The sequence below is a fragment of the Elaeis guineensis genome, chromosome 12 (assembly GCF_000442705.2).
Source record: "Elaeis guineensis isolate ETL-2024a chromosome 12, EG11, whole genome shotgun sequence".
Taxonomy (NCBI): Eukaryota; Viridiplantae; Streptophyta; class Magnoliopsida; order Arecales; family Arecaceae; genus Elaeis; species Elaeis guineensis.
This window is the reverse complement of record NC_026004.2, coordinates 83763273-83774168: the sequence shown is the minus strand read 5'-3', so window position 1 is coordinate 83774168 and position 10896 is coordinate 83763273. Positions and strand designations below refer to the sequence as shown.

The window sequence follows — 10896 nt, the reverse complement described above, 5'->3', positions numbered from 1 at the left end:
CCAACGGTCCTCCGCCGCTCCGAACTCCATACCGACTTCTCTCGCATGTATCTTCTTCATCTGAACATCGTTTGGGATGATCTTGATCTTGTTAAATTTCATTTTTCATCGCGGACCTCGCTGTCGGCTCAATATGGATCGAATCTCGAGACATTAAATTCTAATACAAAGATTAAAAAAGCTAGTCCATCAGGATATATATATATATCTGAGCAATAACCCTTACAAACTTCTTCATCAAATAATGTTTTTTTTTTATGGGATTAAAGGCTGCTGCATCCTAGACTACAACCTCCCAATAAACTGATGAAGAAAAATAATTAAAAACTAAATTAACAAAAAAAGAACATCCTGAAGCTATCCTCTCTATAGAACTCTACTAATCCAACTATTCTTCCAGTCCTCTAAGTCCTGTAACATTTTTCGGAGCAAAAAAAATGAAAATTCATATAAGTTTCTGGAACAAAAGTATAGAATTCTATATGTTCTTTAGTTGACCAAAAAAATTCATAATATTGAGGTTATTTTCTTTACATTTTACACAACCGCATGGTAGATCTAGAGCATGGATCCTATACTAGTTTATAAGAAGGTTGACTTCAATCAACTTTTCAATTATTATAATTACTAATCACTCATCCATTCATCTCTCATAATATCATAAATAAAAATGGTTAATTTATGCAGAGAGTTAAAAAAAATAAATGAAAATAAAGAAATACATATTCTAAAGGAAAAAGAATGGCGAGGAGGATGATGGGTTTGGCTTCAACGAGGAAGGAGGCTGACGATATGGCAAAGAGAGGAGAGAAGACGGTGGGGGGATGGTGATGCGGACAGCTAGGATAGAGGAGGCAATCGGGGATGATGAAATGATTCGAGGTTCCCAATTTTTTTCATTTTTTCTTTTTTTTAGTCAAAACCAATGACATTTTGTTTTTCTTTTTTTTCAATCTCGAGCTATACATGCGAGAAAAGTTAATAGAACTGAAAATTTAAAATATCCTATTTAATTTAATCACTAGAAATCCCACTTTCTCAATTAACCATAGTTAGATTCTTAGCATCATAACTCCATGGGATTTCTTTTAATCTCCATCATCTGATGTGCTTTTATTTTGTTGCTTGGTCCAAAGTGTAGACGTTAGAATAGTTCTAACCAATAATTTCTTTTATTTCTTTCATGTAATTAGTTAAAATTTGAAGTAATGATCATATTAAAAAAATCAAAAAAATAAAAATCAAATTTAAATTTTTTAAAATTTACATATTTATTAGAAATTTAATCTAAATTTGTAAGATTAAAAATATAATTTATTTTAAATATAGATTTTTTTTTTTTTTTTTTTTTTGAGAACCAGACATGGAGGACCACATCGCCGCAGGACTGGACTCGGTTGGTAGAAACATTTCAGCAGACCGAGTGAAAGCAAAATAAAATAAAATAAAAAGGGAGAGAACTTTGAGCGGCTCTTTGGGGCCACCATAAAATGTTGTTGCCCCCGATCTGCGGTTGTCCCCCACCTCCACTTCAATTTCCCCGTGCAGGCCAGCCACCATCCATCATTCCACCACCCCTCAATTCCCGGGGAAAAGAGCAATCCATCCATCAATACCAACCCCACTTCCAGCTAAAACCTGTACCCATTCCACATCACTCCAGCATTTGCCAGTCCCCCTACAGATCCCATTTCATCTGCTGCTCCCCTCCGTCTTCCCACTTTCCTCCAAACAAAACCAGGCAACTTGGTTGGACAAGTTTCAAGAATAGATTCTATCTTCCAATCTCTCGTCACTTCTAACCTTCTCATTGTCATCTAAGTGGACCTCCAGGTTGATCTGAATTTGTTTATGATTTCAATGTGGAAGCTCTACTGTTGGAAGTTCTCCATTCTCTTTCTATCCGTCCTTGCCCTTGTCACCTCCGCTAAAAACGCTGGTACATTTTTCATCCTTCTTTCTACTATATATATATATATATATATATACTGGCATTCAATGAAAGCATCAATTTTGATCTTCTTTACTTGGTTACATTTGTTGCTCCTATTTGATTTGGCGCTAATATATGATAATCCCTCCTCTTTTTCATATGCACCCAGGCATTGTTACCCAATGGGAAATTACCAACGAAAAGGAGATACTGGGGTTTGAGTGCTTACTATTTTAGACTGATGTTTTGATTTTTGAGTTGTAGCTAGAATGAGGTAGCCCACAGTTAGGTGTCCTCAATGTGCAAGGACTTGAACGAGAATCCCTAGGAATGCATCAAGATATATAGTTTGATTTAAAGAGCAGTAGTCCCATTTTGCTGCATGATTTCATAATGTGTTTAGCTACTTTTGCAGTTTGAGGGGTTTGAGTCTAACACAAGTTCATAAAAAGAATTCTTATGAGCGTTTATCTCTTCTCAGTAGCAAATCTTTGTTACTCTAAATTTGTTCCATGGAAAATTTTCTTGTCTCTCAGGCTGGTAGTTGGAATGGGTGAGATGGTTGAGAGGTTTTATACTGAAGAAAAGCAATGCTGTTTAAGGATAGTACCCCTTGTCTTCTTGTTTATTTTGAATTGCATCCACATGTACAGCAGAATGAGCACTTAGTCCCCATTAGATTCAATGAGATGATGATTTCTCCACTCTGTCAAGCTTCAAAAGTATTACGTTAGAAAGTGATAAACACCCTGGCAATATCAGGAAGAAATATATTTCTGAGCCAAGATTCCCAAGACCTAACACGAAGACCTCTCAAGAATCTCATGCAGACGCTTTTATTCCATATAAAACCCCAGTTTCTTTTCTACAGTTTCCACCTCGATGTGTTCAGTTTTTAAAATTTTGAACGAGAGTCCAGGATTTATTAGATTACACCTTTATGTCGGTTTCCTATAAAGATATTAGTTTTTGTTTTATCATTCAACCAAATCATCAGGAGGGTTGGTTGCACAACTCAATTTCTTTAAGTAAAACCAAACAGATTTTCTTTTCATAGATCGCATCTTAAATATGTTTATGTAAATTTCCTCTTTTTCCATATGAGGCTTGGCAATGGCTAGAAAATGGAAGTAGCCCATGGGAGCTCACAATCTTATTAAGTTCCGAAATGGATAAATTCAACTTAGCGGACTCTTAGTCAATCAACATCAAATAACATGAGTAAAGAGAATGGTGATTGGCTTGATGAAGCACAATTTCAGCATCCAAATCTCATTTACTCGACTCATTATGTAACTTGTCAATGCAAGCTCTTGACAACTGGTCGAGGCAAATATGCATCCGAAACTTAAATTTCAATAAAATTTGTATTCCAGGTATCATAAAGTATCTTGGCATAACCATAACATGCTCAGGAATCTATCATTACTGTGAGTCCCTGTTTTTGAACAAACGATAGTAGGTACCATGGAACACTTGCCAATAATAGCCAGAATTCATATCATGCTGCCTTGTACTTGCTATATGCCATATATAGATTCCCCTGGAGATTAATAGATTCTTCGAGAAAATTGAAACACCATTCATACTTCTTGTTAAATAGACTGATATCTATTCTTGTTACGATTTATCTCTGCATCATGTGCTGGTTCACAGGATGCAGGTTTATAGATCGTTTTATAATTCCATCTTAATAGGAGAATGTTTATGACAGTTTGTTCATTGTTATATGAAGCTATATGTTTTATTTGATCTCTTATTGTGTTATGAAACTGTAGGCATTGCATGCAGCATTATTCCCATGTTAATTTTTGGGTTTTTTTGCATAAATACACTCCTAAATATGCAAAATTACATGAATACCCTTGTAAAGTTGCTATTTGCATGTATATCTTCACAAAATATTTATTTTTCATGTATACCTTCTTTTTCTTTCTTTTTTGCATATATACCCGTATCATTGAACACAGTTAAAAAATAAACAGTTTAAAATTAAAATAACTGACATATCCTTATAGGTAGATATGTAAAAAGAAAATTTTATAAGGTTATATATGCAGAAAGTAACTTTATAAGGGTATTCATGCAATTTTGCATATGCAAAAAGGTATATACTGGAAGAACCTATAAAAAATAGGGGAATAGGATTAATTGGCAAGAAGTTAATTATAGTGAAGATAATTTGATTATTCAATATTCCAACTTGATCAAGTTAAAATCTAAAACAAGTAAAAATTTACAATATCACTTGGCCTTTTTTTATATTTGTCGATTTAACAAGACATGGAAGATTTGGCAAGTCTTAGTTGAGTTTTGATCATTTTTTTTTAATAGATTTTTTTTGGAGTGTATACTCTCCTAAATATACAAAATTGCATAAATATCCTCATAAAGTTACTATTTGCATGTATACCCTTATAAACTTATCTTTTTCATGTCTGTTCGTAAGGGTATTTTAGTTATCTTAATTTTAAACCATTTATTTTTTAATGGTGTTAGATGTTATGGGTATATATGCAAAGGAAAAAGGAAATTGATAGGAATACATGCAAACTAGGTATTTTAAGAAGGTACACATGCAAATAGAACCTTTATGAGGGTATTTACGCAACTTTTTGTATATTTAGAAGGGTATACATGTAAAAAATACTTAATTTTTCAAAAGCCCCATAAGATTATTATTTTATAGCTCTGCTACCATGGGTTACCATATAAATCTAACTCTAAAGCATAAAGCAAAAAAATATCTGTATAAAATGACTAAAATACATCTTAAGTCCTTACAGATAAGTAGATAGTTTTTTCGAACTTGTGAGAGATAATATGTAATAACTTAGGATCTCACTCAAAAAGGCTAGTTGAATAATATTATTTAGATTCCTTAGCTTTGTATCAGTATCCAAGATCTTTTCTACGAATAACTGATGTAGGACTAAATATGTATCTGCATAGATCCTCACATACTCTCCCTATTTAAGCTCTGACGCCCTCGTCAGGCTCAGGATCCAAATCCAGACATCCATTCATAAACACTGCAATCAGCTTGTGGACAACCCCAATGAACTGTGCTGCAGTATGCCCTAGTTCACATGGATTATGGACTAGGTCAGCTTTGATACCATTTGTAATAACGTATGGTCTTATCCAAAAAGACTAGCTAGAAGGTATTATTTAGATTTCTTAGTCCTGTATAAGTATAGAAGAAAGGTTCTCACATACATCCTCTATTCAAATCTTGACATCCTCGCTAGGCTAACGGTCTAAATCTATGTTCATTCATAAACACCACGATGGTCAGCTCCAATAAATCCATATTGTAGTATTCCCTAGTCCACATAGGTTACGGACTGAGTTAGCTCTGATACCATTTGTAAGAATTCAGAATCTCATCTAAAAGGACTAGCTGGAAGGAATCATTTGGATTCTTTGGTCTTTTATAAGTATCTAAGATCTTCCTTGCAAATAATCAATATAGAACTAAATACATGCCTGATGGGTCCCCACATATAATATGCACTAGTAGTTGGCATTGCAAGGGGTGAAAAGAGTTATGCATCTGTGCATACCTCTATTGCAGCTGTCAGGATCTGATCCAAATCCCATCCGTTAAGTGGGTTTGGTATTGCATTTTTTACTTGATACTCCACTTCTGATTCAAATTAATGAAAGTAGTCTAGATCCTTGACAAATGGAATAAGTTTCCAGTATGGAACTGCTTGCCATATGCATCGGACTTTGCAATTTGGAAGTGGCTCCTTAACAGGTTTTTAGTGCACTGTCTCAACCATTTGTTAATCTCAAGTCTGCAGCACCTAGCAGGATGGCTTAAAGTGAAAATTAACTTTCCACTTTGTGGCGGTCATAAAATGCATCCCCAAATCAATATTCATGAACACACACCCACTCACAAATCACATTGTTACATTATTATAACTTTCCTATCATTATTATGCCATGAAACAATTCCAATCAAATTACTTGTGCTAATCAAAAAACTTGATATCAAGATAGACTTATATGTAATCATACTGCACAGAGGTCACATTTTTCCATTATTTTAACTTGCCTATCAATGTTCTGCCCATGATGCAATCTCAAGTACATTAGATGGATTAAGCAAATAATTGATATCATGATGTTCTTGTATCATCTATGGAAATATCCAGACATAGACAAACAGAGAGACCATATAATTACATTATTGTAACTTGCCTATCAATGTTATGCCATGGCACAGTTTCAATCGAGGATTATGCGGACTAGTGAAAGAAATGGTATCATAACATTCTTATGTTATCTAAAGAAGCATTCCATTATGATAATAATCACTACTAGATTTCTGGCACTCATCTGTGCCCCTGATTTATGTATTTCAATGGTATGTTCTTCCAGGAAATCCTGCCAATGAGATTGTTGACTACATAAATAAGAACCGAACAGCGAATAAGCTCCCAAAGTTGTACGACAGTCCAGGGCTAGGGTGCATGGCTTTGCAATACATATCAGAGTGCATGGGAAACTGCAGTAGCAACAATTCACTGAGCTGTCATCCTCCGGAAGTTGACATCACCGAGGTATATGCCGCCAATTGCGGCGTAGAGTTACCAACAGTTGACATTATATCTGGCCATCTTGTTGGATGCCAGTGGAAATATCTGAATCCAGAGCAAGCTTTGTCTGAAGTTCTGATTCCAGACGAGAAAAGACTCTCTCTTTTGCACAGCAAAGAGCACACTGAAGTTGGAGTGGGATTTAATAGAGCTCATCATGGACCATCCTTTTGGTGCATCTTATTTAGCAGTGGAAAAACCAGCTCGACCTTCGTACTAGAAGGTGGAAGAGGGATTAAGCAGAGAAATGGTTGCTTCAGTGGAACAGATCTACCATGTAGTGCTGGGAGGAAGCTTCTGTTTTTGGCAGACTTAAAGCCTGTTGTTTTCTCGATGCTACTTTATCTTATAGTTGGTATGTAGTTGGTTAGTGAGTGGAAAACAGAGAAATTGGTTATATCAGAGTAGGCTTTACATGAGCGCGTAGAATGGAGTCAATTTTTGATGTAATCTATTTGGCATTGAACGGATCAGTTCCATCTTTAATCAAGGAAGTTGGAATAGGCATTAAGTTGTAAATAGTTTCCTCATTTAACCAAGATAGTTAGACTCATGTGCTGTCTTCAGACGCAGCATAGATTCTTCTTTTCCCATCATAATGTTCGTTTCATGATAACCAGCTATTTACTTATTAGAAAGATATACTTTGTATACAGGGCAGATAATCTTTGGTTCTTCTCTTTTCTCATCATTCAACAGAAACACATCCATATAAGAATATTGCCTTTAATTTAAAGAATAATGAATGAATATTTCACAAAATCATACCACGTGGGGGAGGGAAAATAAAAGATGCCAACCTCCCTAGTCGCAATATACAAGGACTGTACATGCATGGAAAAGAATCAAATCTTTGTTACACGAATTAACCCACCGATTTCTGACATGTAACTAGAGCTCAGACTGATTGGAAACCCAAATAAGGCATGACGACCTTACAGACAGATTTTTCTCATCTTATGTGCAATCTTTTCAGTGACAGGAAACTGGTATTCTCCTCATCGCGCATCCTTGAGAAGGCCAATGGAGGTGGTTCAAACACCTTCCAGAAACGAATTGTTTCATCTGCTGCAGCTGACACCACCGTCGATCCATCTAGGCTCTGCTTCAACAAATGAAGGAATTGACAAAGAACATCAGCATGACCATGCCGCAACATTGTGAAAAATCAATCACAGACAATTCTCTGCTTTTGTGGCTTCCAAACCTGAGTGAGGTGCAGGACTCTGGCTGCATGGCCACTTAAATCCACAATCTTCGACATCGAAGGGTATGCCCACAAACTTAGCTGATTCCAACTGTAACCATGGGCACTCAAAATCTCCTTCTGATGCCTGTTCCACTCCAATGCACAGACCTGTTCAATAATATCAAATAAATTGAGGCATGAGACTGCTATTAAATGGTAACAAGTTCCTGCTTATAAGTTATTCTTTGAAGGTGGAACTAAAAATTGGAACAGAAAGAAAACATCATGAACCATGATGCTAAATAAGATGCATAGAGGGAGAGTGAGAGAGAGAGATGGACTTTACCTGTGCACAAGTGTCAATGCTCTTTGTACACTTCCCTGTCCGGGCATTCCAAATCTTAATGCATCGATCAGCTGTGCCACCACCAGATGCCAGTATATTTGACTGAAATGGGCACCAAGCAAGGGCCCTTACAGCTGCACAGTGATCGGTAAACTTATGCAGGTATTTGGAGGATCCCATGTTTGAAGGTTCCCAGACATGAACAAGATTGTCATTGCCGCCACTTGCCAGCAGATCCCCATCTCCTGACCATCTCAGACCACACACTTCTTCAGTGTGCCCTCGTATATGGGGTGTTGATCTGCCAATCGATCTCACTGCAAAAAGGGTTGCATTCAAAAAAAGAGGTTATTCTAAATCATTAAGGTACAATGTAATGAAGGGCAAGAGTGAACGTACCATCATGGTTGATGATAGAGGCATCACGGCTCCCTGATGTCAAAGTGTTGCGATTCCAAGAAAGGCTTCCAACTCTGGACGTGTGTCCTTCTAAGATTCTCACCTGAGGTAAACATTAAGATCAGATCTATTTTCATCTATTCCGGTAATTTTAAGGTGACTGGAAGGTAGATATTTGCAACTAAAGTCACCATGATAGTTTTAAACATAAATATATACTGCAAAGAGAAGTCCCCTCAATGGTGTTTTATTTTTCTAGTCAAAACATTCTCATGATAAACAATATTAGGTTTCGCTTCTGGTTTACCAGCAGCAATTCCGAATCCAAGAACCAACAATATCCACTTGTTTATTACGTTCACATTGAAAACTGTCTGTTTTATTGTTAGAACAAATCGAGTAGTTGGCACCAATATACAAAACTGACACAAGTTTAGATTAACTTTGTTCCATACCTGACGCGAGGATGCAACATCCCAGAGCTCAATTCTGGAGCTTGCAAATCCAACAGCCAATGTTTTCCCATCTCCAGACCATGCAACACTTGTGGGGTGATCCTCCTCTTCATTCACTCTTCGGAGCAACTTCACCTCACTATTCTCAGCATTCCACAGGTATACTGAGGGCCCCAATGCAACAGCTAGGATGTTGCTCTTCCCCCAGTCCAGGAGGTTTAAATAATAGTCATCCATTAGTTTTGGCCCATCCAATGTTCGATCTGCAGTCTGCTCCACCGTCAGAAACAAAAATATGCAGTAAGAATCACCAAAAATCCTTCTTTCTTAAATGAACATTAAAAAAAAAAAGAAAAAATCCATCGATCCCCAAAAGCTTTTTAGGAAGAAAGTGATGAATTAGTGCCAACAACTGTATATATAGTTTATTTCCATAAATTTGCTTAGACAAACTTTACAAAACCTATTGATTATCAAGATACCATCAGCTTATTAAGAAAGAAAACTACAGTAATGAATTAGTCCTACACTTCTAAATAAATACAATCTAATCATATAGGAGATACTCCGACACCAATGTTCTAGTCCTTCATGTTCTTCATAATTTTCAGATGCCCCAAAAGCTTGAAATCTTGAATTGCTTAGAGGAACCTAATGAAAACTACCAATCCTAAAATTACCACCAGCTCACTAAGAACTTGATATCATGATTTCGTCATTAGATTACCATAACAAGTTGGTTGCCTGGGCGTAGCCTAAATCGATATGAAACCATACACAACAACAACTCGAACTCAAAGATGAAATCCTTCCTCTTTGTCTTACCGTGGGAATGCGACGGTAGGGCTTAACGGGTCTGGATCGGTCCCACTCCTCCTGCATCATCTCTTCGACACGATGTTGCCTTTTAGGGATTCCCCTAAAAGGCAACATCTTGAACGGCTTCCCTTCCAAATCCAGCGTCAGCTTCTCTCTCACCTTTCTCCTATACTCATCCTGCCAACAAAAATCGAGCAAAGTAGTTTAAAAATAAATAAATAAATAAATAAATATATATATATATATATATATATATAAGGAAAGAAAAAGATCGAGAAAGAAAAGGAGGCGATGAAAGATTACCCTAGCGGTCAAGATTACCGGGCGATCGTCTTTCTTTAACGGGCTTTCCCACAGTGAGCTTTGGGCGAGATCAAGATTCATCAGGCTCCTCGTGGGTATGAATCGATCCCCCTTCGGAAGCACAAAGAAGAAATTAGGGGAGAAAGGTTCAAGAATTCAAGAACGAACAAAAGAAAGGGGAGAAAAGAGTGAATCCCGTGTACCGGGCAAGAGAATCTGCTCGAGGACGGAGAGTACCACTGGTGCTCTCGAAGCCTCATCAGGGGTGACCCATTCTCCTGATCCATATCGTCGGTCGCCGATTGGAGAATGACGGAGAAGAAGAAGCTAAAGATTAGAGAAGGAAGGAGAGATTGGAGCTTCCTTTCCTTCTCCTTCTTCGACTTGATGCAGATATTAGGGTTCTTGGCAAAGCGAAAGAAAGAGAGGGAGAGGAGAGGAGGCAGAGACGGGAGCAAACGGCAAGGTTTCCAACGGTCGCATCTGAATCAAAACGATACTAATGCTGGCTTTTTATGGAGGGACGAATGTCTTCCCGCCTCTTCCGAGTCGAACTCGGACTATTAACTGTTTTGGACGCGGATTTTAATAGGGATGGCGACGGGTAGGTACCAATAAAATTTCCCCTATCCGTATCGGGCGCGGATCTTCTACTGTGCATATGATGCACCATATGATATGATGCACCACATACATCATCTATCATGTAATGGATGATATATTTGGCCACAATAAATCATACATTCGATCGTGTACAGCATGCATCGTATAGCCCACTACATATATGGGTGTGCATGCTATGATGCACAGCAAAATATCTACGTGCATCCGTATCTGAATCC

General features: G+C 37.2%; 2 protein-coding genes across 2 annotated transcripts; one reads left to right on the top strand and one right to left on the bottom strand.

Moving 5' to 3' along the window:
• Nucleotides 1-1502: 1502 nt before the first annotated feature.
• LOC105054571 (uncharacterized) lies at nt 1503-7147 on the top strand. The gene is made up of 2 exons (XM_010936105.4): nt 1503-1939; nt 6326-7147. The coding sequence occupies exons 1-2, from the start codon at nt 1852-1854 to the stop codon at nt 6904-6906; spliced, it is 669 nt and encodes a 222-aa protein (XP_010934407.1). The 5' UTR covers nt 1503-1851; the 3' UTR covers nt 6907-7147.
• Nucleotides 7148-7255: 108 nt separating this feature from the next.
• Nucleotides 7256-10521, bottom strand: LOC105054570 (cell division cycle 20.2, cofactor of APC complex-like). Its single transcript, XM_010936104.4, has 8 exons — nt 10258-10521; nt 10055-10165; nt 9758-9928; nt 8933-9202; nt 8478-8580; nt 8079-8395; nt 7751-7900; nt 7256-7645 (listed from the first exon to the last, which is right to left on the bottom strand). Exons 1-8 carry the CDS (start codon nt 10339-10341, stop codon nt 7496-7498), a joined length of 1356 nt encoding a protein of 451 aa, XP_010934406.2. The 5' UTR covers nt 10342-10521; the 3' UTR covers nt 7256-7495.
• Between the last annotated feature and the right edge of the window lie 375 nt (nt 10522-10896).

What these genes read in the sequence shown, in the direction of transcription:
- LOC105054571 (XM_010936105.4), top strand. Translation starts at nt 1,852, where the DNA reads ATGATTTCAATGTGGAAGCTCTACTGTTGGAAGTTCTCCATTCTCTTT. An exon ending in CACCTCCGCTAAAAACGCTG is followed by an intron (nt 1,940 to 6,325) that starts GTACATTTTTCA and finishes ATGTTCTTCCAG; the next exon opens with GAAATCCTGCCAATGAGATT.
- LOC105054570 (XM_010936104.4), bottom strand. Translation starts at nt 10,341, where the DNA reads ATGGATCAGGAGAATGGGTCACCCCTGATGAGGCTTCGAGAGCACCAG. An exon ending in CCTACCGTCGCATTCCCACG is followed by an intron (nt 9,203 to 9,757) that starts GTAAGACAAAGA and finishes ACGGTGGAGCAG; the next exon opens with ACTGCAGATCGAACATTGGA. An exon ending in GAGTCCTGCACCTCACTCAG is followed by an intron (nt 7,646 to 7,750) that starts GTTTGGAAGCCA and finishes TTGTTGAAGCAG; the next exon opens with AGCCTAGATGGATCGACGGT.